Source organism: Leuciscus leuciscus (assembly GCF_965113295.1).
Source record: "Leuciscus leuciscus genome assembly, chromosome: 1".
NCBI lineage: Eukaryota > Metazoa > Chordata > Actinopteri > Cypriniformes > Leuciscidae > Leuciscus > Leuciscus leuciscus.
Window position 1 is genome coordinate 37,432,203 of NC_138725.1, and position 26,359 is coordinate 37,458,561.

The 26,359-nt window shown below is 47.1% G+C and overlaps 2 protein-coding genes across 2 annotated transcripts in view; both read right to left on the bottom strand.

Moving 5' to 3' along the window:
- The window catches only part of LOC309506746 (uncharacterized protein), a 101,963-nt gene extending 76,050 nt beyond the window's left edge, over positions 1-25,913 (bottom strand). The window contains exon 1 of the mRNA XM_082180703.1: positions 22,755-25,913. Within this exon, the coding sequence (XP_082036829.1) occupies positions 22,983-25,889 (2,907 nt within the window). The 5' untranslated portion in view covers positions 25,890-25,913 and the 3' untranslated portion in view covers positions 22,755-22,982. The remainder of the gene's footprint in view (positions 1-22,754) is intronic.
- The window catches only part of LOC309507523 (butyrophilin-like protein 2), an 89,338-nt gene that overhangs the window by 15,777 nt on the left and 47,202 nt on the right, over positions 1-26,359 (bottom strand). The gene's annotated exons all lie outside the window — the stretch shown is intronic.

Genomic DNA, 26,359 nt, shown 5'->3' on the forward strand with positions numbered 1-26,359 from the left:
AGAAATACCAAGGGTTCACTCTAAGCATGGTGAGTCTGCTTTTAGCTATTATGCCAGCCGCAGCTGGAACCAGCTTCCAGAAGAGATCAGATGTGCTCCTACAGTGGTCACATTCAAATCCAGACTCAAAACACTTTTTTAGCTATGCATTTACTGAATGAGCACTGTGCCACTGTTCGTCCGACTGTACTGTACTGTATTTCATTTTATTTTTCTAAACTGTTTTAATTGTTCTTATTTCTTTTTATTATTTTAATTTCTTCTATGTAAAGCACTTTGAATTGCCATTGTGTATGAAATGTGCTATATAAATAAACTTGCCTTGCCTAAATAAAATGTAGTAATCTCACCATAAATGCATTTAATTACATACTACTATTTTTCACAGTCATCTTTTTACTTTTAGAAGACCTGGGTAAAGCAAGGAAAACTACAATTTACTTCAACAAGGCGACATAATGAACAACACTCCTCTCATTGGTGGAGGTGGAAAAACCAGGGATGCAAACACATGTATGGTCAAAAAAGAGAGAGGTTATCGAAGCCCTCGCCCTGCGGCAAATATCCAGATACTTACATAATTATGATGAATTTAATCCTTTGTAAGTTATAATTTTGCAGTGTAAGATTACCGTTAACACCTTTAAATATTACATAAATGTATTATGTATTTTTATTAAACTTAGTGAGTGTATAAATCAGCAGCAAAAAGTAATTCTTGAAAAAATCTGCACAGTAATTTTATAAAATCTAAACATGTTAATAAAAACAAATTACTATTAGTACTCTTATAAAATTCAATCAGGCAATCATACATTTCACAATTTTATATTTATATATGAATGTCAAGAATTCAGAAGTGTAGGCTATATATAAATAATAGGGGAGAGTGGGGTGAGTTGTGCCAGTTTTTACTCAAAGTGACTTTAAAGTGAGGCCATGGAAGTAATGCCTTCAACTTTATGGAATGCCAAGTCTGCCAATATAAAAAAAAAAAAAATACATAAATAAATATACAAATAAATGTAAAAAAAATATATATATATATATATATATATATATATATATATATACATAGAAAAGCAAAAAAACGAAAATAAATAATTATTTATACATTTATTTCCTTATTTATGTGTATATTTATTTTTTTCCATATTTATTTATTTATTCTTTTATTTATTTTTACATTTATTTATTTCTACATTTATGTATTTATACATTTATTTATTTCTTCATTTATTTATTCCTACATTTCTTCCTGCATAGGGTAATGAGGAGGGCGTGGTTTACCTCAGACATAGCAATCGAGCTCAGAGTAAGCAAAGGCGAAGGGTTGAGGCCACAGTGACACTCTGTGGCGAAATACAATAAGTATCACTCACTGACGTTGATACGGTCTGTGACTGCGAGGTATATGGTCAGAATCCTCAATCTTACTGTGTGACATGGATAGGCTACTCTTTACGTCCTTCGGATGAGACGTAAAACCAAGGTCCTGACTCTCTGTGGTCATTAAAAATCCCATGGCACTTCTCGTAAAGAGTAGGGGTGTAACCCCGGTGTCCTGGCCACATTCCACCCATTGGCCCTTACCAATCATGGCCTCCTAATAATCCCCTTCCATTGAATTGGCTCCATCACTCTCTCTCCTCTCTCCATCTATAGCTGGTGTGTGGTGAGCGCACTGGCGCCGTTGTACTGTGGCTGCCGTCGCATCATCCAAGTGGATGCTGCACACTGGTGGTGGTTGAGGAGAGATCCCCTGATATGATTGTAAAACGCTTTGGGTGTACAGTAGTTAGGGTGACCAGACGTCCCGAAAAATTCGGGACAGTCCCGAAATCTAAACTGTTGTCCCGAAACCCGAATCTGGCCCTAATTGTCCCGAAAATAATACTAAAGCAAAATCTTGAGTAGTTATTGTCTGATAAACATTAAAAACTGTCTGCGGAGGTTGAGGCCGGCGACACACTGGCTGCGTGGCGTGTCCGTTTTTATTTCGGCACCCCTGTTAACAGGTTGCACACTGCCTGCGTGACACGCGCGTCTCAGGCGCGCCTCGAGCCGCGCGGAAAACGTACTCGGTTACTAACGTAACCTCGGTTCTCTCTAGAGAGGAAACGAGTACTGCGTAAGTCTTACGCTAGGGGAAAATCTCTTTTCCGCGAGATACTGAAGCCAAAAAATTATCCTTAATTTTGAAATAATGTAAAACGCGTTGCGGCAGCATGCAGACATAGGCGAGACAGCTTGCGCGCCTATTGGCTGCCCTGCGGCAACTGCAGCAGCCTATCGATAAGGCCCTATCGTGACGTCAGTACCAATGGGGGCGCTTCGCGCCCAATACGTCACGTCCCGCCGAAACGGGCGTGGCCTGGGGCTATAAATATAGCATCGAAAGGCTAGCTTACCGGTTTTTCATCGCCGGAGCGAACCGGAGCGCGCGCAGGCACGGCAAGATACGCAGTACTCGTTTCCTCTCTAGAGAGAACCGAGGTTACGTTAGTAACCGAGTACGTTCTCTTACGAGAGGTACTCTCGTACTGCGTAAGTCTTACGCTAGGGGAAACAGTGTAAAACGCCGTGCATGCTAAGATCCAGCACCAAAGTCCCAAGGGCAAGTGAACGGGCTCATATAGTACATGATCATAAGTGACTCACAGAGAGCCCAGGAAGAGTGGCTAGAATAGCATCATTCCTATAATGTAGCATCCTATAAGAAACAGTTATAGTGATGGTATTTTATTCAGTCAGGGCGACCCCGGCCTGGACTGATGAATATAGTGGGTCTTACACACTGCCCATAGAGCTGCGCGATCTAAAACGAGCGTTGCTCAAGCCATTTCGGTATTCTGGGCCGGACGCATTCGGGGCAGACAGTACCGATTTTTAGACTGAAAGCAGCTTAGCTTGCAGAGCGGGAACCTCTAGGTTATAAAACCTTATAAATGTAGACGGGGAGGCCCAGCCTGCCGCCATACAGATATCTTGCAAGGCAATCCCACTAGACCAAGCCCACGACGAGGCCACGCCTCTCGTGGAGTGCGCTCTGACACCTAATGGGCACTGCAAGCCCTTAGAGGTGTAAGCCAGCGCTATAGCATCGACTATCCATCTGGATAGACTCTGTTTCGACACGGCGAGTCCCTTAGAACGTCCGTAGAGTGAAACAAAGAGCTGCTCCGTCTGTCTGAAAACAGACGTGCAGGACACATAAGCCCTTAACGCCCTGACCGGGCAAAGGAAGCTGGCGTCCTTCTCCTCGTTAGAGACCGGCAGGGCAGACAGGGAAATCACCTGGGCCCTGAACAGTGTGTTGAGGGATTTAGGGACGTACCCGTGCCTCGGTTTGAGTATGACTTTCGAGTCATTTGGCCCAAACTCCATACACGTCGCGCTCACTGAGAGCGCTTGTAAGTCCCCTATGCGCTTCACTGAAGCGAGAGCCAGAAGAAACACCGTTTTGAAAGACAAGTGTTTGATATCTATTGATTGGATTGGCTCGAATGGGGCACCCTTCATGGCCTCCAAGACCGTAGAAAGGTCCCATATGGGGACTGAGGGAGGTCTGGGAGGATTTAACCTCTTAGCTCCTCTAAGGAACCGAATGACCAGATCGTTCCTTCCCAGTGACTGACCAAGCGTTGGTTTAGAAAACGCTGCTATAGCCGCCACATAGACTTTGAGCGTGGATGGGGCTCTGCCTTCATCCAGTAGCTCTTGTAGGAAGGAGAGAACCTCCGTCACTCCACAGTCCAGGGGTGAAAAGCCGCGTGCTGTGCACCAGCTGGAGAACACTGACCATTTTGAGGAGTAGAGCCGTCTCGTAGAGGGAGCTCTAGCCTGCATGATCGTGTTTAACACTCCCTCTGGGAGATCAGAGGGTACCCGTTGATGGCCCACGCATGTAGGGACCAAAGCTCTGGGCGAGGATGCCAGATCGAGCCCCTGGCTTGAGAGAGGAGGTCCCTCCTCACTGGTATTGGCCACGGGGCAGCGCTCGTCAGCTGCATAAGAACTGGGAACCAAGCCTGGTTCTTCCAGAACGGAGCCACCAGTAGCACTGAGCATCTGCTTTCCCTGATCCGCTCTAATACCTGAGGTAGGAGCGCGACGGGGGGAAAAGCATAGAGCGGGCAGCGGGGCCAGACGTGGGTCAGCGCATCCCTGCTCTTGGAGAAAAATTCCGGGCAGTGAGCGTTTTCTTGAGACGCAAACAGGTCTATCTTCGCTCTGCCGAATGTCTGCCACAGCAGTTGGACTGTCTGCGGATGCAGTGACCATTCTCCTGCTGGAACATTGTTCCTGGACAGTCTGTCTGGTCCCACATTCAGGTGGCCAGGCACATGCGCTGCTCTGAGCGAGCGCAAATTGTGCTGAGCCCATACCAGGAGGCGTTTCGCTAACCTGTACAGGTTTCGGGATGTGATGCCTCCCTGGCGATTTATGTAGGCTACCACTGACATGTTGTCCGAGTTGTCTCTGACTGGGAGACAGTGAACTTTTCGCCCAATTGACTTTGAGACCCAGATTCTCGAGATGTTCGAGTAAAATGGTTCTGTGTTCTATGAGCTCTGTATGTGACTGAGCTAGAACCAGCCAATCGTCCAAGTAGTTCAAAACTCGCATTCCCCGAAGTTTCAGGGGAGCGAGGGCTGCGTCCATGCACATCGTGAATGTACGGGGTGCTAGGGACAGGCCAAACGGTAGGACTGTGTATTGATAAGCCTGGCCCTCGAAGGCGAATCTCAAAAATTGCCTGTGACGTGACGCTATTTGTATTTGGAAATACGCGTCTTTCAGATCTATTGACACAAACCAGTCCCCGTGGCGAATTTGCGCGAGGATTTTCTTGGTTGTGAGCATTCTGAACCGGCGTTTTGAAAGCGCTTCGTTCAGTTGTTTTAGATCTAGAATGGGTCTGAGACCCCCGTCTTTTTTCGGAACCAGAAAATATCTGCTGTATAGCCCCCCTTCGCTCTGAGCTTGAGATAAAGGCTCTATTGCCCCTTTGCTCAACAGTTTCGCAATTTCGGCACGAAGTACGTTTGCTACTTCCTTTTCTACCGTGGTTTCGATTCGCGCCGCACAACGGCGGGGACGTCGAGCGAACTGTAGCGAATAGCCTCTTTCTATAATGTTCAAAACCCATTCTGATACACCGGGAAGCTTTGCCCACGCATTTGCATGCATAGCTAAGGGTTGAATGAGATCGGAGCTCTGGCCGTGACATAGTGGCGGCCGGGGAGCTGCGGTATGCTGTATTATAGACACCGCATTTGCAGCGCTCGAGGCGGGGAGTGTGCTGATCACAGCGGGCGGTTCGCCCGCGCTCGGCTCTCTCATGGCGGGTAGCTGAGAGACGGCGAGCGTGGGGGAAACCGAGGGATTCGTCATGTCTGTGAGTGAATGTGGGCGCAGGACAGCGGGCACATTTGCACTGAAAACACCGTCGACCTGAGTCGGCTGTATGTGTGTTGGTTTCGTTTTTACAGAAACCGAGAGACATGCAGCGTGTAGTGTTTGTGGCAACTGGGATGTGGGCACGCTCACTACATTCTGTGCGCAATCGACATGAGTCGATTTTATGTGCGCGAGCCCTGTGGGGCGGGCTGTGTCTGTGTGTAGGAATGGGCACTGGGCAGTGGGCATTTTTACTACACTCATAACACCGTCGGCCGTGGCCGGAATACCAGAAAATACACTCTTTACAGGATTTATCTGGGTCGCCGTGAAAACGGCGTTTGTGTACAGGCAAGCGGGTAATGTAACCGACTTGTTTACTGCAGAGTACACTGGAACAGTCGCATGTAATGGAACTGAACGAGCGAGAAGTTTTGGTGGAAGCCCGGCCGCAGCGGGGCTTAAACACCGTCGTTTTCCTAAGCTGGCTAGGAAGACTTTGAGGCCTCGGGCTTTATCTCAATCTTCGGCCGAGTCCCACGCGGAGGGGGGCGGCGGCCGGCAGAGCGAGAGCGCGGTCTCTGGTCCCGGGCCTGTCGACGCTGTGAGGCGGCGGCGGGGGGCGGCGGCTGCGAGCTGCGAGCAGACGGCTGTTTAGAGCGGCCTGATGCGGAGCTAGAGCGCTTTGGCAAAAAGTGCTTCATGGCCTGCGACGTCTTTTGTACCTCGGCGAATCTGTCCGCGAAATCCTTGACGGACGATCCGAAGAGGCCAGTAGCAGAAACGGGGGCGTCGAGGAACACAGAGCGCTCCGAGTCCGGCATTTCTGAAAGCGTCAGCCAGAGGTGTCTCTCAGCAACGGTGAGAGAGGCCATGTTCCGCCCTATGGCCTGTGCAGCGGATTTTGTAGCGCGGAGAGCGAGGTCCGTAGCGCTCCCTAAATCCGCCACGTTGATTGCTTCCGTGCCTTTCTCGTCCAGCTTTCGGAGAAGGTTAGCTTGGAAGATCTGGAGAGTGGCCATAGTGTGTAGCGCTGATGCAGCCTGCCCAGCGGCGGTGTAAGCGCGACTGTGCAGGGTAGATGTAGCGCGGCAGGCTTTTGATGGTAGCGCCGTCTTAGTCCGCCGTCCAGCAGAGGGCGGGCAAAGATGGGCTGCTACTGCCTCCTCCACCAGAGGAAGAGCGAGGTATCCTCTGTCTTTGGCACCGTCCACCACGGAGAATGCCGCTGAAGCAGAGGAGCGCAGCCTGGCTGAGAAAGGGGCGCTCCAAGACTTTGCCAGTTCTTCATGGAGCTCAGGAAGAAACGGGGCGGGTCTTGAGGGCGTAGAAACGCGGTCCCCTTGCAGGAAACAACCGTCCAGACGGTTGCGTGTAGGCTCGGCGGGCGCGGACCACTCGAGGCCGAGGCTTTCTGTGGCCTGTGTGAGCAGACGCATCAGCTCAGCTTCAATACTGGCCCGTTTTCCTGACGACTCGCGGGCAGAAGAAGGGGCGAGGTCCACAGAGCTCGCCCAATCCTCGCTGTCTGACGCCAGGATAGAGCAGTTGTCCTCCTCGAAAACTGCTGCTTCTTCTTTGTCATCTCCGGCGGAAGCGGCGGCCAACGGCGGCCACTGTCCGGGAGTGAGAGACTCGAGTGAAGCAGACGGCGAAGCTGGCAGGCGAACCGGCGAGCTTCTCTCGGTGGGAGGAGGCTCAGGAATCCGCTGAGCACGGCGCTTCTTACGGCGCGGCGTCACAGCGGGAAGTGCAGGCTCGTGGAAGGTTGCCATGCGAGTCCTCAGAGTCGCCATAGGCATAAGCTCGCAGTGAGGGCATCCGCCGTCGGCGAGCGCTAGAGCTGCATGTCCTTCACCCAGGCAGGAAACGCAGATGACATGGCGGTCCCCGTCGCTGAGTGGGGCTCGGCACGAGCCACAGGATGGACGAGACATCTTAAAAAAGACGCTCTGCTCTTTTTGTGAAGGAGTGTGAGTCGCGGCGGCAAACACACACTAGCAATGAAAAGGATATGACGCCGGATAGCGTAGCAGGAACGGCGGTTGAAGGCGGCGCGGCCAGCGACTCCAGGTACAGTGCTCGTCCCGCTGAAAGGCTTTTTCCACGGCGCGGCTTCTTCTCTCTGGATCCAGCGATGCGTGAGCTCCGCTGAAGAGATGAAAAATCGGTAAGCTAGCCTTTCGATGCTATATTTATAGCCCCAGGCCACGCCCGTTTCGGCGGGACGTGACGTATTGGGCGCGAAGCGCCCCCATTGGTACTGACGTCACGATAGGGCCTTATCGATAGGCTGCTGCAGTTGCCGCAGGGCAGCCAATAGGCGCGCAAGCTGTCTCGCCTATGTCTGCATGCTGCCGCAACGCGTTTTACATTATTTCAAAATTAAGGATAATTTTTTGGCTTCAGTATCTCGCGGAAAAGAGATTTTCCCCTAGCGTAAGACTTACGCAGTACGAGAGTACCTCTCGTAAGAGAACGCGTGCATGCTATAAATAGAACCGACGCCTATTTTTCACGCGACACGCAAGCATGTTGGAAGCGTTTCCAGGCAAAATAGAATAGGAAAAGATGTTTGTATGTCATTTTGACATGAAAACATATTAATAAATGACATTTTGATGTTTGAAAGTTTAAGTTTTTACATAAATGCAGATATAAATGTAATAAAAAAATATATGATCGATTTTCAAATATTGCACCTGTCAATACAGAACGAAATATTCTTATTCTGTAGCCTATTTTGCCTATTATTAGAGCGCAAGTTGCTGCAGCCGCGAGGACAGTGCTGCACGCGTAAAGGAGTGATTGATTGTGATTGATTGTTCGCGGCACTGCAAAAAAATACTTCACTACACAATTATCTCGTTATTTTCGTTTAAGCTTATTAGTGTTAGGCTATACTGAAAGGTCTGATTTACGCACTGTTACTTAGAACAGTCTTTTTTTTTTTTTTTTTTACAATGATATTTGAGTTCATGATTTTAATGGGTTTTTTTTTTTGTGGCAGACTAAAGAATAATGACAGACTGTTGATCTTTGAATAAAAATATGTTTGGTTCAGGTTTGAAATTCATTATCTTTTATTATAGGCTACGCAGTCTAATATCATAGAAGCCTCCATCCCGTCACCCCAGACCCCCAGACCCGAATTTCAGCCAATCTCATCTGGTCACCCTAACAGTAGTACATATGAAAGCGCTATATAAATGCCTCATTCATTCATTCATAGGCTACTCTTTATTCCGGAAATGGCCGTAGAAGATCGTTTGGTCTGGATTTGTAAAATGTCCTGGGCTAACAAACATGAAACAGGGACTTTGAAACGGAATTGATATTTTCCATTTTTCGGTCAGAACTCACGGAAAGGATTGGAAGCAGGGCACATATAGGCTACAGTGAAGTCGACGCAAGCATATTGACCAATGCTTTTGAAACGAGACCATTGCATTTGAATGTAGCCTAATTTCCAAAAACAATACTGACAGCAACAGAAACCAGGGCCGCGGGAAGAGGTTTTAGGTTGTGGGTGCTCACCACTTTTGAATAAGAAACAATATCAAGACTATAAAACTCGTCAAAAAACGTGCACACACTCCAACCACCTGCCTGCACATAACATTTTTGACTTTATTGATTCTGCTTTTATTCGTAATGCAATGGACCGGTCAATGGGACATAAATGAATCCTTAAAGGATGGGACTTTATGGGACTACCTATAAGGTAGCCTATTGCCTCACAGACCTGAGACATATAGATAGCTTGAAATGTCTACTTTTAAGCAGAACAATTCAAAACAAAAGAAAACAGACTGCGCTGCTTATGTAATTCGTATGAAATGTGCATTTCTATCTGGCGCTGCGAAGATCGCGAGTCGTCAACTTCATCTGTCTAGCCTGTTTATTACTGGTATATAAATCATTCAATGGCCTAGGACCTCAATACATTGCAGATATGCTCACTGAATATAAACCCAACAGATCACAGATCATTAGGATCATATCAGCTTGAAATACCAAGGGTTCACTCTAAGCATGGCGAGTCTGCTTTTAGCTATTATGCCAGCCGCAGCTGGAACCAGCTTCCAGAGGAGATCAGATGTGCTCCTACTGTAGTCACATTCAAATCCAGACTCAAAACACATCTGTTTAACTATGCATTTACTGAATGCAGAGCCGATCAGCCCTATACGCACACTACGCAAGGTGCGTAGGGCCCCGCAAATTACTCAAGGCCCCGCCTCCCCCTCGTGTCAAAGCGCGTCAATCAATGTTTACAATATCGATGACAAAATGAAGCGGAACTATCCTTCTGGTCACGAAAAGAGAGAGAAAAAAACACCATGAGAGTTAATTGCGGCAACAGTTCAGGTAGACTTGTGTTCTCTCCTCTCAAAGTTTGATGTCAGCAAAGACCAGTAGGCTAAAGTTAAGTTGATGTGAGTTGATTTATTATGCTTAATAAACGACAAAGGACAACGGTGTTTGTTTATAAACTGCAGCTCGGAAAAGATAACCGCGTCACGCGTTCATATGCGCGTGCATGAAATGAAACGTGCACTTTCCAGCAGAAACATCTGTCGGGATTATAGTTTTAAAACAAGACGATGATTATCTAGTCGCTCAGTCAAGGTTTAGTTACAACTCTGCACTAATGCAATAATGAAAGCCATGTATTGACATTGACTATTGATAGGCTCCATTGAATTTAAAATGTTGATTGGCTGGAGATTCTGGTCAATATGGATGCACATCCCTCAGTAATAACCATCAAGTATCAAGAATTACTTTTATCATTTAAAACACAGTGACATGCTATGGCGCCATTTTAGCTTTTATTCATTCACAGGATATGCATTTTTGATATCAATAATTAAATTTGTACTATTTAAAATGTGAATTCTTGATATTAAGAATGAACTTTTTACTAGTAACAATGTCTTCTGATATCAGGAATTACATTTTCACTAGAACTAGTTAAAGGAGGGATTGTAGTGGGAACACTGGGGTGTCAGGTGTGACTGTGTGGCAATGGCAAATGGTTCATGGCTCATGGGTCAGGTATGAGGGCCCCTAAACAGAATTTTGCTTAGGGCCCCAGGGAGGTAAGGATCGGCTCTGACTGAATGAGCACTGTGCCAATGTTCGTCCGACTGTTTGTACTGTATTTTATTTTTTATTTTTCTAAACTGTTTTAATTATTCTTATTTCTTTTTATTATTTTAATTTCTTCTATGTAAAGCACTTTGAATTGCCATTGTGTATGAAATGTGCTATATAAATAAACTTGCCTTGCCTTGCCTTGCCTAGCCGACACTGACATAAAAAATAAGCAGCGCAGTCTGTTTTCTTTCGTTTTGAATTGTTCTGCTTAAAAGTAGACATTTCAAGCTATCTATATGTCTCAGGTCTGTGAGGCAATAGGCTACCTTATAGGCCTACGCTGAGTTTCGGTTCATTATGAGACGAGCTTCAGGTTCGCCAGCGCCTCCGTGTCCTGATTATCTATTTTCTAATAGCCTTCTTATTTATTAAAACCAGACAATTTTTTGATGAAACATCGATTAAAATTAAGATACAATTAATACAAAACGAAATTAAATGTAAAGACAGGCTTTGTGCTTTCAGTTTGAGGTCTCTGTGAAAGTTTTAAAACATTCTTTTAGTGCTGCTTTAGAGCGCTCACGTCCGTAGCGGAGAACTGTCTGTAACTTTTTTTTTTTGTGAAACTTAGTCCAGTGCGACTTAGGCTATATTTTTTTTCTTCCTCGTGGCGCATTTTTTGACTGATATGCGATGATTTGACTGATATGCGACTTATAAAATAGGCTACGTTAAGTTATTTATTCTTTTTGTGCAAATGTCCCATAAAGTCCCATCCTTTAAGGATTCATTTATGTCCCATTGACCGGTCCATTGCATTACGAATAAAAGTAGAATCAATAAAGTCAAAAATGTAATGTGCAGGCAGGTGGTTGGAGTGTGTGCACGTTTTTTGACGAGTTTTATAGTCTTGATATTGTTTCTTATTCAAAAGTGGTGAGCACCCACAACCTAAAACCTCTTCCCGCGGCCCTGGTTTCTGTTGCTGTCAGTATTGTTTTTGGAAATTAGGCTACATTCAAATGCAATGGTCTCGTTTCAAAAGCATTGGTCAATATGCTTGTGTCGACTTCACTGTTAGTAGTGCCCTTCTTCCTTTCCGTGAGTTCTGACCGAAAAATGGAAAATATCAATTCCGTTTCAAAGTCCCTGTTTCATGTTTGTTAGCCCAGGACATTTTACAAATCCAGACCAAACGATGTTCTACGGCCATGTCCGGAATAAAGAGTAGCTTATCCATGTCACACAGTAAGATTTAGGATTCTGACCATATACCTCGCAGTCACAGACCGTATCAACGTCAGTGAGTGATTATTGTATTTCGCCACAGGGTGTCACTGTGGCCTCAACCCTTCGCTTACTCTGAGCTCGATTGCTATGTCTGAAGTAAACCACGCCCTCCTCATTAGTCAAGTCAAGTCAAGTCAAGTTTATTTGTATAGCGCTTTTCACAATACAGATTGCATCAAAGCAGCTTCACAGTATTAAATTAAAATAATACAACAAAGTTTGTTTCAAGAGGAATTTATTGATTGATAAAATTAAATTAAATATCCCCAAAATATACCCTATGCAGGAAGATGAAATAAATGAATAAATAAATAAATGTAGAAATACATAAATGTAGAAATAAATAAATGTAAAAATAAATAAATGTAGAAATAAATAAATGTAGAAATGAATAAATGTATAAATAAATAAAAGAATAAAAAAATAAATATGGAAAAAAATAAATATATGCATAAATAAGGAAATAAATTTATAAATAATTATTTATTTTCGTTTTTTGCTTTTCTATGTATATTTATTTATATATTTTTTTATTTTTTTATTTTTTATTTTTTACATTTATTTGTATATTTATTTATGTATTTATTTATTTTTAATATTGGCAGACTTGGCATTCCATACAACTTAAGGATGTACATATATTTCAGGATGTGGTGCATCCCTGAGAACAATAACTTTGGATCTGAAATAAATTGTTTCAGAAATATAGCTCTTGGGGAAAAAAGTGGTCTCATGGCACAACTTGCCCCTGGTGCGGGGGAAGTTGTGCCTTTGGGGGAATACATTGGGGGTAAATTGTGCCAGTGATTTCTGAAGTAAAACAGAACATTTTAATGTTATGAACCGTAATGCTATATGAAAGCAAGATAAATTGAATACAAAATTACTCATTTAAGGTTTATTTAGATATTGTCACCCTGGAATACCATTGCATGCGTTTTTCCTACTATGGTCAATTGCATAGGAATTTTGTATTGAACATAACTCTGGATCACAGTGTCATAGAGACAAGGGGGCGGACTCATTTTACTCAGACGACCAATCTGTCTCTCAGGATCATTGTGAAGCTATCAAGCTACGCCCTAGCAACCATTTAGAGCACCATAGCAACACAATATATGATATTTGTGAATCATTTCAGGCAAAAAGGCTTTGGCAATAGATGCCTGTTGACATAGCGCTGTCTGTCAATTATGTAACATATAAGAATAAAGTGACTAGGTTAATTTCTAAACATCCTATTGTGACATAGGCCACTTAAAAACGGAATAAAACTTCTCTTTAATAGCATAGTGCAAACTCAAAACTGAAATCAGTGTTAGCTAAATTAAACAAATAACAGGCAAGCCTAAGTCAAACAATGATGAGGCATGCCCATCACCTCACTTCTCAAGATTATCCCCTGTGAGTATATAGGTCTAGGTGCTCTGGATCTGGCACAACTTAACCCAGGCCCTTTGGCACAAATCACCCCAGACCCACAAGTTTGAAAAACTAGCATGATCCAGCAGTTAAGAGATAACATCATGCTAACTGTATAGACTCATTGTGTAGCCTACTAAAGCACTAAAACATGTGTGAAATGTTTTCAAACTTGTCTATAATTGTTCAGACACTACAATCAAAAAACCTTAATCATAGAAATTTTACTTTGAAAGGGAAAAAACAGTTTTTTGCACTAAAATATGCTTAACTCTCATGCCATGTGTCTCTCTTCTTTGGAGGACGAGTAAAAGTGATTGCTTTTCAAAATGATGTGGTCACATGACCAATTTCTTCTATGGTTTTCCAGAAACTAATACTAGTAATTCCAGAACTACTTCCCCCCCCTGGCACAAATCACCCCACTCTCCCCTATTCAATTAAATTATGCTTATTTTAAATGTATTGTGCAGGCTAGGTATAAAAAATATATGCTTTTAATAATCTTTTCAGTGCACAAAACCATGATAATATGAAACGCTTCAAAACAGAGCGCACAAAGCGCGTATGCGCATCGCGGGTGCAGAATGATGTGCTCAAAGCAACATGGAGTCACAGTGTGCAGCGCTGCACAAGTGCGCATTTAAAAGTTCACGGCACAAAGCGAAGAAATGTTGAGCGCACAAATCCTAGTGTATATCTGTCTAACAGTTTATTGATCATTTGTTTCTTCACAGTTTTAAATTCCAGTTATTGTGCGTTTGATGCCGATTCATAGTCCTTGTGATGTGTGTGATCTAACAGGCACAAGATAGCGAGTCGTTTAAAAACAGCAACAAACGTAAAATACAAATACACAAAATAAAGTCATTTTATGCAAATCCAAAGCCTTTTATCTAGATCAAGCATTATAATGTTAATATATCATATTGGAGAGAGTTTTACCGTGCATCCTGCTGTAACCTGACGAGGCGCGCGCACTGTTTGAATGCTGAATGGAGAATGATTGACAGCCGCAGAGGAGGGAAAACGAGTTTCCGTAAACTTTAATTTAATGATGTAAGACTTCTGTACCTCACATTAAGCTATGGAATGGCTTCAGATGACTTTGTGAAATTATAATCAGACCCTCTCTGACCCAAGTCACCCAAACTGACGTGAAAAAAGCGGGAGGCGCCGAAAAGCGCGCTGTTTGCATCCCTGAAAAACAAGTTCTTTGTGACATGCAAGATTTATTTTATTAAAATTTAAATGCAAAAGAAAAGGCATGAGAGTCGGCTGTTTTTGTTAATTTACACTTAAATATTTGACCACTTGCTTGAGCAACTTAATATAAGTATAAGTAATGCATGGAATAATAGCCCTACGTTGTTTAAATTGTGTTTAAACGTGCATGCGTCCATTAAAGAGTGTATATGTGTACAAAGAGAATCACAATGCTGACAAAACTTTTTTTTAAATAAAAGTTGCAGCATAACTTCTGGATTTTAAATAAAAATAGTAAGTAAGTGTTTGTGGTACTGCCGCGGATCAGTTATTCACTGCAAACGCATCATATGTGAAGCACTATAGCGCGTGCTGCTCCTGCACCGCACACACACTGCACACGGAGTATGTGTGAAACAGGCGTTAGATCCACCTACAGTTCTTAGAAACTTAGATGTGTCACGCACATTATATCTCTTTTTTTCGTACAACAGCAGCACTCATCTTGTTTGTTTATAGCGGATGCCGATGAAGACAGTCATAAACCGGAAACTGATATGCCGACTTCTGACAATAGCGGAAGTTCGTCACGACGCTTGTGCACGTAGCCTATTCACATAAGAAAAAGAATAAATAGGCGTATGAATAGGCTATGTTTGGGTCTTTTTCGAAACTTTCCCCAATGGGATTCTTCTGGACTTTTTTTTCCTTAACTCAGGACATATTGAGAGTACAAAATCAGTTCCCTTTTGTCAGCAGGGAACTCCGACGCCTCGTCGGGGGAGTTCCCCTGACGAATTGGGATCAGCTAGGGAGACCAACTGCCTTCGACTGAATTAAAACGAGCCAATGAACATTGGCATGCAACATTTGCATTCCGCAGCCCGCCTACGAGTGCGGGTATAAAGGCGGAAGCAAGCGCATACACAAATGCTTTTTGCTGAGGAGCCGACCGGTTGTGTCCTCTCTGAGTGAATGAGCTTTAAGATTGTATCTTTCTTATGCTCTACGAGTCTGCTGTTTCGGGAGGGGATCTCTCTGTGTTGGTGAGACGGCGTTTCAGTGACCACGCGATTCCTGTCTGCCGGCTGCGTCTACACGCTGTTAATTCAAAAGCTGTTTTCACAGCTGGTAAACGGTTGAGTGCGCACAGCGGGCTTGCAGTTTCCCCGCTGTGTTGCCGCGTTGGATCCCTGTGTGCTTCAGCACAATAAAGAGAGTACTTTCTTCCTGAAAGAGCAACACGAGTGAAGATCGCGTCCTTTTCAGGATGACGTTTCACTCGTGTGTTTCTGGATGTGATCGTTTCCTGTCCGCATTGATGGCCGCAATCGCTGTTTCACATGCCTAATCAGTGTGTTGAAGCTGCATTCGTGGGTGGTTCATGTTCTCTCATGAGTGCATGACCACGTCGGCACGTTGTTCGTCTCTCCCTTTTCGTAAGGGCTTGAGCCGTTCAGCGTGCCGTGTGCCGTCGAGCTGCCGATTGACAGCGCGGGTTGTCACGGCAACCCAGCGCGTGTCATTCGGCGCTCAAGATGCGCGGTCATGATCAAGACTCGCCTGCCTCTATGAGGTGAGTCCCTTTGTTTATTTCCCGATCTAGTTTCTCTTCTGGTGCACCAGAGGAGGGCTACTTTGGCAAATAACATTGGTGATCTGAGGGTTACAGTGAGCACGAACCACTCACTCCTCTAGCGCATCGCAAACATGCTGAGACTGTTCGTGGGTGGTTTATGCTTTCTTATGAGAGCATGACCACGTCGGCACGTTGTTCGCCTTGCCTGCAGGCTTGAGCGCCCAGCGTGCCGTGTGTCATCGAGGCGATGGCCACGTTCACTGTCTTGCATGCCTGGTTGACGGCCACGATCACTGTTTCACGTGCCTAATCAGTGTGTTGAGACTGTGTTCGTGGGTGGTTCATGTTCTCTCATGAGTGCATGACCACGTCGGCACGTTGTTCGTCTCCTCTTTCTTGTAAAGACTTGAGCCGCTCAGCGTGCCGTGTGCCGTCGAGGCTTTCGGATGGGGTTCTGGTCTTTCTCATGAGGGACCGAGCATTTCATTCGGGGCTCCAGGGGAGGACAGATGTCGATTGCTACATCGGAGAGAGGGCTGTTATACTCTGAAAATTATGCTGAGTTCCTACTATAATGGTGTGTTCTCATGCTGAAGATTCAGACTTGACAGCCACACTTTCCTGGGCTATTCTAAAGTGCCTGGATGTGTGTGAAATTTTTTTTGGCAGTATGGAAGCTTTTTGGTGCCAATATGGCAAGCCAAACATGCCTAAATCTGCAAAAGTTTTTCCTCTCTCACTACCCCTGCACTTTCACTGCATGTGGGTAGTTCTGACTCGGAGTGGAGCTGCGCTTAGTGACTGACCGTGATTAGTCACAGCGCTGGCCCTCGGTCAGACGATGTCCACACTGGTGGTCCAGAAGCGCCTCAAAACCAGCCCGCTTCCCCCCAGCAAAAGGAAGGGAAATGACCCTGAGAGAAGCGACCCAGAGTTTGTGACGTTCTGCTCTTCGGGAGTGCGTGTCATCACCACTCCTTCCCCCGGGGGAGGGCCGGGTGGAGAATTTTGTTTCTGTTCCGCCGCTGGTCATCCAGTCAGCGGTACCCAAAGTTTGAGCAGTCCACTTCCACTAAGTCGCTCACGGGCCCCAGCGCTCAGATGGCAGTGAGGGCTTCGGCCTCGTCACTCTCGTCTCTCGCTGGGTGAGGCGGAACCCAGGACTCGATGCCCCCGGGCCTCGCTCCTCGTTTCCCCTCACGGTCGAGACTGGCAGTAAAACCAGTCTCCTCCGTCCGAGAGGGTCAGAATGGCAGTGCGCGCCGCCCTCGAGCTGCGCCACTCTCGTTCCCCTCTCCCCAGCTCCCAGATAGCAGTGGCGCCACCCCGGTCACGTCACTCCTGTCTGCCGCTGGGCGGGAAGGTACGGAGACCAGCAGCCGCCCTTGGGCCTCGCTCCTCGTCTCCTCCCCTTCTCTCGCCAGGACAGCCCGCAGCAGAACACTCTCGGGTCTTCTCTGCCGTCTGTCCCCCGGTGGAAGCAGGTAGGTGTTGTCCAAGTACACACCCAGACCCCAATCTCGGCCGCTACAATGCCACCGGAGCCGTGTCACTGCCTTCCACCTCGCTGCCCCTCCGCAGGTACGCCGCTGGGGCGGGTGGGCTCGTTGCGGCGGTTTCTCAGAGCCTGGTTAGCGCTCCTGAGTCCGTCGCGCTGGCTCGTCCGCACCATCCGGCTCGGCTATGCAATTCAGTTTGCACGCCGGCCTCCCAAGTTCAGGGGCATCCACTTCACCCGTGTGCGTCCGGTGGATGCTCCTGTCTTGCGGAAAGAGATCGACGTCCTGCTGGCGAAGGACGAGATCGAGCCGGTCCCTCCAGCCGAGATGAGGTCAGGGTTCTACAGCCCTTACTTCATTGTACCCAAGAAAGGCGGTGGGTTACGGCCAATCCTGGATCTGCGAGTATTGAATCGGGCCCTGCACAAGCTCACGCAGAAACGCATTTTCGAATGCATCCGTCCCCTGGATTGGTTTGCAGCGATCGACCTGAAGGACGCGTACTTTCGTGTCTCGATTCTTCCCCGACACAGACCATTTCTTCTGTTTGCTTTCGAGGGTCGAGCATATCAGTACAAGGTCCTACCCTTCGGGCTGGCCCTGTCGCCCCGTGTCTTCACGAAAGTCGCGGAGGCGGCCATTGTTCCCATGAGAGAACAAGGCGTTCGCATTCTCAACTATCTCAACGACTGGCTCATTCTGGCTCTTCAGGTCAACTGGGAGAAGAGCAAACTCTGCCCCGTGCAGAAGATCTCTTATCTCGGTATGGAACTGGACTCGGTCGCCCAGACTGCGCGCCTCACGGAGGAACGCGTCCAGTCGGTGCTCAATTGCCTCAAGTCTTTTCGAGGCAAGTCAGCGGTTCCACTGAAACAGTTTCAGAGGCTCCTGGGGCATATGGCAGCCGCAGCCGCAGTAACGCCGCTCGGTCTGTTGCATATGAGACCGCTCCAGCACTGGCTTCGCGATCGAGTCCCGAGGTGGGCGTGGCAGAGCGGCACGTTCCGGGTCAAAGTCACCCCGCACTGTCGCCAAACCTTCACCCCTTGGTCGGATCCTGTGTTTCTACGGGCCGGAGTGCCCCTAGTCCAGGTTTCCAGGCATGCTGTGGTGTTCACAGATGCTTCTGCCAAGGGTTGGGGGGCCACGTACAAAGGGCATGCAGTCTCGGGTCTGTGGACGGGGCCCCAGCTGCATTGGCACATCAACTGCCTAGAGTTGCAAGCAGTACGCTTAGCCTTGTGTCGCCTCAAGGGGCTTCTCAAACACAAGCACGTACTGGTCCGTACGGACAGCACTGCGACCGTTGCGTACATCAACCGACAAGGTGGTCTGCGCTCCCGTCGTATGTCGCGACTCGCCTCCCACCTCCTCCTATGGAGTCAGAAGCATCTGAGGTCGCTTCGTGCCGTTCATGTCCCAGGGGAGTTCAATTGTGTGGCCGGCGAGCTTTCACGTCAGCCTCCCCTTCCGGGAGAATGGCGACTCCATCCCCAGGTGGTCCAGCTGATTTGGCGAATCTTCGGAGCAGCACAGGTAGACCTGTTTGCCTCTCTGGACACGACCCATTGCCAGTGGTATTACTCCCTGACCGAAGGAACTCTCGGCACGGATGCCCTGGCACACAGCTGGCCCCGGGACCTGCGCAAGTATGCGTTTCCCCCAGTGAGCCTTCTTGCACAGACCCTGTGCAAGGGCAGGGAGGACGAGGAGCAGGTCCTTTTGGTGGCCCCGTATTGGCCAACCCGGACTTGGTTCCCAGAACTCATGCTCCTCGCGACAGCCCCTCCTTGGCTGATTCCTCTGAGGAAGGACCTCCTTTCTCAGAGACGGGGCACTCTGTGGCAACCGCGTCCAGACCTCTGGAAACTCCATGTCTGGTCCCTGGACGGGACGCGGAGGTTCTAGATGGCCTGCCACAGGCAGTGGTAGATACCATCTCTTCAGCTAGAGCCCCCTCTACGAGGCGCCTCTACGCTCTCAAGTGGAACCTGTTCGTCGGCTGGTGTTCTTCCCATGGGGAGAACCCACGAACTTGCCCGGTCAGAGTCGTGCTCTCCTTCCTACAAGAGGAGTTGGAGCGAAGGCTGTCTCCCTCCACTCTCAAAGTGTATGTTGCCGCAATAGCCGCACATCACGATGTAGTTGACGGTAAGTCCGTGGGGAAGCACGACCTGGTCATCAGATTCTTCAAGGGTGCTAGGAGGCTAAATCCACCTCACGATTTGCACCCTGTACCCTCTTGGGACTTAACTTTAGTGCTTAGAGCGCTCCAAAGTCCTCCTTTTGAGCCTTTGATGACAGTTGAGCTTAATATCCTGTCCATTAAGACAGCGCTCCTGTTAGCATTGGCTTCCTTCAAGAGGGTAGGGGATCTGCAGGCTTTTTCGGTCGACGAATCGTGCCTAGAGTTCGGGCCTGGCCTTTCTCATGTTATTGAGACCCCGGCTCGGATATGTGCCTAAGGTTCCTACCACTCCCTTTGCGGACCAGGTAGTGAACCTGCAAGCGCTGCCCCAGGAGGAGGCAGACCCAGCCCTAGTTTTTCTCTGTCCCGTCCGGGCCCTCCGGGTTTATATAGACAGAACACAAAGCTTCAGGACCTCAGATCAGCTCTTTGTTTGTTATGGAGGCCAGCAGAAGGGGAAGGCTGTCTCCAAGCAGAGGTTAGCCCACTGGCTAGTGGATGCTATCACCAGGGCTTATGAGTCCCAGGGTGAGCCCTGCCCACCCAGGTTGCGGGCTCATTCCACTAGGAGTGTTGCCGCTTCTTGGGCACTGGCACAAGGCGCCTCGCTAACAGACATTTGTAGGGCCGCGGGCTGGGCGACACCGAACACGTTCGCTAGATTTTATAGCCTACGTGTGGAACCTGTTTCCTCCCGAGTACTTGCTACGGCCAGTAATTAGAGGGAATAGGTGTGTCGGCTTGCGACGCCATTCCGTGTGCGGATACGTGCGTCTTTTTGCTCCGTTGGTTACCCAACAAACGGCTAACCTCGTGAGTTCCTCCATCACCCCCTCCGGTGCCAGGCGTTGCGGACGGCCCGGCATCAGGTCTACTACCTTCAGTAAGGAGTTGCTAGTGGACTGGGTGCTTTTTCCAGTGGTCCCTGCGGCGACCCATGATTGCCACGTGCAGTTCAGCCGTGTCTTCCCCTTGACAGACTCATTCTGTCGTCCCTGTTGAGTACGCTCCTCACTCCTCCGGACTGGGACTACCTTCAGGACTGCCATATGTTTCACTACCCTATGTGGTTAGTACATGTGTGTATTTGAGGGCCTTCCTCTAGGCTGCCTCAGCTTCCGCAGCGTTCCCCCCAATTATTATTTTCCTTGTGGATGGGCACGCTTTCCCAGTGTTATCCAATATCCACTGATTGGGTCTTGCGGAACAGCAGTGTGATTCCCTAGCTAGCTCCCGCAAAATTTTCTGGAAACTGCTGCAGGGCTGTAGCTTAGCTGGGCACTGGAAGGGGCCAGCACCATGGCGTTTTGGTAGGGATCCCAATTCGTCAGGGGAACTCCCCCGATGAGGCATCGGAGTTCCCTGCTGACGAAAGGGAACGTCTCGGTTACGTATGGTAACCCTCGTTCCCTGAGTCCAGGGAACGGAGACGCCTTGTCCCGTCGCCATGCTGCTGTACCTTCACGGAGGACTGGACACCGTCCGGCTCCTCAGCGAAAAGCATTTGTGTATGCGCTTGCTTCCGCCTTTATACCCGCACTCGTAGGCGGGCTGCGGAATGCAAATGTTGCATGCCAATGTTCATTGGCTCGTTTTAATTCACTCGAAGGCAGTTGGTCTCCCTAGCGTGATCCCAATTTGTCAGGGGAACTCCCCCGACGAGGCGTCTCCGTTCCCTGGACTCAGGGAACGAGGGTTACCATACGTAACCGAGACGTTTCTTCTGTTGCAATTTGTTCAACCTTTTTTCATAAAATGGCTGGACTAATAGAGGATGTATTACATATGTATTACCTTATTCAAATTGAAATGAGTGACCATTTTACTCACAGGCCTCTGGCACACAGGCCTCTTCACACACAGGCCTCTGTTCGTACTAATTCAGAGTTGTTTATGATCAAAGTTATACAACTCCAATTTAAGTTACTTTTGGGTGCAATAACTTTTACATTGAGCAAAGACACGTCCAAAAGACGTCATTCCAACGTCTTTGTCGAACGTTCAGAAGACGTCCACTGAGGAGCCAGAATGAAAGTTTTTGCAACATCTTTTTTAGACGTCTTTTTGACGTTCACTGTTGACGTCCAAGTGACATAAAAAGTGAACGTTCAAAAGACGTCCACTGAAGAGCCAGAATGAACGTCTTTTATAGACGTCTTTTTAACGTTACCTATGGACGTCCAACTGACATAAAAAGTTAACGTTCAGAAGACGTCCACTGAGGAGCCAGAATGAAAGTTTTTGCGACGTCTTTTTAGCGTTCACTATTGACGTCCAACTGACATAAAAAGTGAACGTTCAGAAGACGTCCACTGTGGAGCCAGAATGAAAGTTTTTACTACGTCTTTTTTAGACGTCTTTTTAACGTTTACTGTTGACGTCCAGCTCACATATAAATAGTGAACGTTCAGAAGACGTCCACTGAGGAGACAGAATGAAAGTTTTTACGACGTCTTATTAAGACGTCTTTTTAGCGTTCACTATGGACGTACATAGTAAACGTTCATTAGACGTCTTTTTTAAATGTCTTTTAAATGTTAATTATTTATGTCCAAGTGACATCTTTACAGGGTTCTAAATTAAAGTTTTCACAACGTCATTTTCATATGTCTAAAGAACATTCATAAAAGTTAAGATGCATTTCTTGAACTTATTTCAGATGTCACAAACCAAATATATTATTTTAATTGTTAATGAGGCCAGAGTTATCCTGTCTTACTATTAGCTTTATTAAACCATGTATTGGTCATCAAACAGGCTTTTGTTCCAAGGTTGGATGACAACATGGTATTCAATAAAACTCATTCTAGTCATAGTAAAAGCAGTGTGCAGAACTACTGCTTTAAAATTGTAAATAATAAATTAATACCTATCCCTTTGATGCACCTGTCTAAAACATGCAAAAACATTTAGTAGCCTTATATTTTTGCAATTGGAAATAAGTGACATGTTTATTGATAACAAAAAAATAAAAAATAGTTTGAACTGACAATATTTTTTTTCCATCTTTAAAACCCTCTGAGGTCGGCAAACGCGCCGGCACGTTTTGCTGGATTTTTTTCACATAGCATTTACATTTACATTTACATTTAGTCATTTAGCAGACGCCCTTATCCAAAGCGACTTACAAATTAGGACTAAGTTCAGCGAGTCATCATAAAGAGGCAAAAGCAACAACAACGCAGGAAGTGCTCAAAATACGAAGTTCAGGTATTATTCAGAGTAGCCTAAGCCTGATAAGTGATGTTTCAAAGGGAAAGGATTATTATTTTTTTTTTATTTTTTTTTTTTTCTATAAGGTTAAGTGCTCACGGAAGAGATTGGTTTTCAGCTGTTTTTTGAATGTTGTCAGGGATTCTGCATTCCGGATGAGGGTGGGGAGAGCGTTCCACCAGCATGGAACTGTAAATGAGAATGTTCTGGAAAGTGATTTTGTGGCTTTCTGTGATGGAACCACGAGACGTCGCTCGTTGACCGATCGTAGGTGTCTGGTAGGGATGTAGACTCGTAGGAGTGAGTGAAAGTAGGAGGGAGCTGAGCCTGTGATAGTTCTGTAAGCAAGCGTCAGTGCCTTGAACTTGATGCGAGCAGCTAGAGGTAGCCAGTGCAGAGAGATGAACAGAGGAGTGACGTGGGCCCTCTTGGGCTCGTTGAAGACAAGACGAGCTGCAGCATTCTGGATCATCTGTAGGGGTTTGGTCGCACGTGCTGGGAGTCCAGCCAGAAGGGCATTGCAGTAGTCAAGCCTAGAGATGACCAGGGCCTGGACGATAAGTTGTGTTGCATGCTCAGTTAGGAAAGGCCTGATCTTCCTGATGTTGTGCAGTGCAAACCTGCATGATCGAGCTGTCTTTGAAATGTGATCTGTGAAGGTCAGCTGGTCATCAAACGTTACTCCAAGATTTCTGACCGATCTTGATGGGGTGATTAATGATGACTCTAGCTGGATGGTGAAGTCGTGCTGTAGAGACGGATTGGCAGGGAGGACGAGAAGCTCAGTCTTTGCCAGGTTGAGCTGCAGGTGGTGTTCCTTCATCCATGTGGAGATGTCCGCCAGACAGCTTGAGACCCGTGCAGCTACTGTGGGATCATCTGGTTGAAAGGAGAGGAAGAGCTGTGTGTCATCAGCATAGCAGTGGTAGGAAAAACCGTGTGCCTGTATGATGTGTCCCAGTGATGTGGTGTAGATGGAGAAGAGGAGGGGACCAAGAACTGAACCCTGGGGAACCCCTGTGGTCAGCTGATGTGCTCTGGATACCTCGCCTCTCCATGCGACCTTGAAGGACCTACCTGTGAGATAGGACTCAAACCAGTGGAGTGAAGTTCCTGTGATGCCCAGCGATGAGAGGGTGGACAGAAGGATCTGATGATTCACCGTGTCGAAGGCAGCAGACAGATCCAGGAGAATGAGGACTGAAGATTTGGAAGCAGCTTTTGCGATCCGTAGGGCTTCTGTGACTGACAGTAATGCAGTCTCAGTTGAATGTCCTTTCTTGAAGCCAGATTGGTTGACATCCAGCTGGTTGTTTAGAGACAAGAAGGATGTTAGTTGGTTGAAGACAGCTCTTTCAAGTGTCTTCGCAATGAATGGTAGGAGAGAGATAGGTCTGTAATTCTCTACCAATGATGTGTTTAGCGTTGGTTTTTTGAGCAGTGGAGTAACCCGAGCCTGCTTGAATGCTGTAGGGAAGGTGCCAGTGTGGAGGGATGAGTTGATGATGTGTGTGAGTGATGGTAGAAGTGTGGGAGAGATGGCTTGTAGAAGGTGTGAGGGGATGGGGTCAAGCGTGCAGGTGGTAGGGTGACTGGAGAGGAGAAGTGTAGATACTTCGTCCTCGGTTAGCGAAGAAAAGGAGGACAGAGGGGTATTGGCTGTGGAAGGGGTCGGTCTGGGTTCCTGTGTGTGTGGAGCTGAGAACTGACTGCTGATAGCTGTTGTTTTGTTGGTGAAGAAGGTCGCAAAATCGTCAGCAGTTAAGGAGGAGGCGGGAGGTGGTGGAGGTGGACAGAGGAGAGAGTTGAATGTCTTGAAGAGTAATCGTGTGTTGGAGGAGCTGTTGATCTTGTTGTGGAAGTATGAAGATTTTGCAGCATGAACATCAACAGAAAAGGAGGAGAGGAGGGATTGATACATACTCAGGTCAGATGCGTCTTTTGATTTGTGCCATTTCCTCTCCGCTGCCCTGAGTTTGGTCCGGTGTTCCCGAAGAACCTCAGATAACCAGGGGTTAGAGGGAGTAGTGCGTGCTGGCCTGGAGGAGAGAGGGCAGATAATGTCTAGAGAAGAGATTAGAGTGGAGCATAAGGTGTCCGTTGCGGTATTCACATCCAGAGATGAGAATTGTGAGGGTGGGGGAAGAGAGGATGACACGGCAGAGGAGAGATGGGAGGGGGAAAGTGAGCGCAGGTTTCGTCTGAAAGTGACTGGTGGTGGGGGTGGGGGTGCAGGGGTAGAGAGTTGTAGACTGAAAGTAATGAGGAAATGATCTGAAACGTGGAGAGGTGTCACCAGGATGTTTTCTGTGGTGCAGTTGCGTGTGTAAACCAGGTCCAGTTGGTTGCCTGATTTGTGAGTAGCTGTGGTGATGAGTCGTTTGAGATCGAAAGAGGCTAGGAGAGAGGTGAAGTCTGTTGCATGTGGCTTTTCGAGATGAATGTTGAAGTCACCGAAGACTAGAAGTGGGGTGCCGTCCTCAGGGAAAGTGGACAGCAGCACATCCAGCTCATCTACAAAGTTACCCAGCTGACCTGGGGGGCGATAAATGACTACAATATGGATTTTAATGGGGGTTGTAAGTGTAATAGCATGATATTCAAATGAGTTGTTGTTGCATAGAGAAGAGAGCGTGGAGTATTTGCAATTGTTAGAAACGAGAAGCCCTGTACCCCCACCTCTCCCAGACTGGCGAGGGGAGTGGGAGAAGGAGAAATTGCTAGAGAGAGCAGCAGGGGTTGCTGAGTCTTCTGGACGAATCCAGGTCTCAGTCAGCCCCAAGATACTAAGAGTAGAATGAGATGCAAAGGCTGGAATGAAGTCAGCTTTATTGACTGCTGACTGACAATTCCATAGACCCACGGAAAGAGAGAGAGGAGTATGTGAGGATGTGAGGATGGGACGCAGATTGGCAGTATTGCGCTGCCTATTGCGCGTGATGAAAGGACGGTGCCGAGAGATAACAGGAATGTATTGAAAGCACATGTTGATGAAGGTGAACAATAAGATAAGTAGAGGGAAGAAAAAAGGGGAAGAGGAGATACGCAAGTGCCTTTCTGGTGTCCTTGCTCGGTGGAGTCGCGCAGGTAGAGTCGCTGGTCTTTACCCGAGTCGGTCTTCACACGAGGAGGCTGAACGCTTCCGCTGACGCTTCCGCGACAGCGCGCAAATTACACAGATATACAGATAATGCTCTCACCGCTTGAGTGAGTACAGCTGTTTCGTTCTGCCAATTAAGTCAATAACGCGTGAATGTGTCAAATCGAAAGTGCTTAGGAGCAAGGGCTTAAGTTACGTGCAAATTCGATTGCTATAAAAATTTAAATTTGTTTCACTCGCGGCTATTTCTCTAAAGTGCCAATGCGTCTAACTGAAATACAGAATTATGTTAAGTTAAAATGAGAAAAATAAAAAGAGAATCGAAGATGGCCTTACCTGGACTAAAATACAATGCT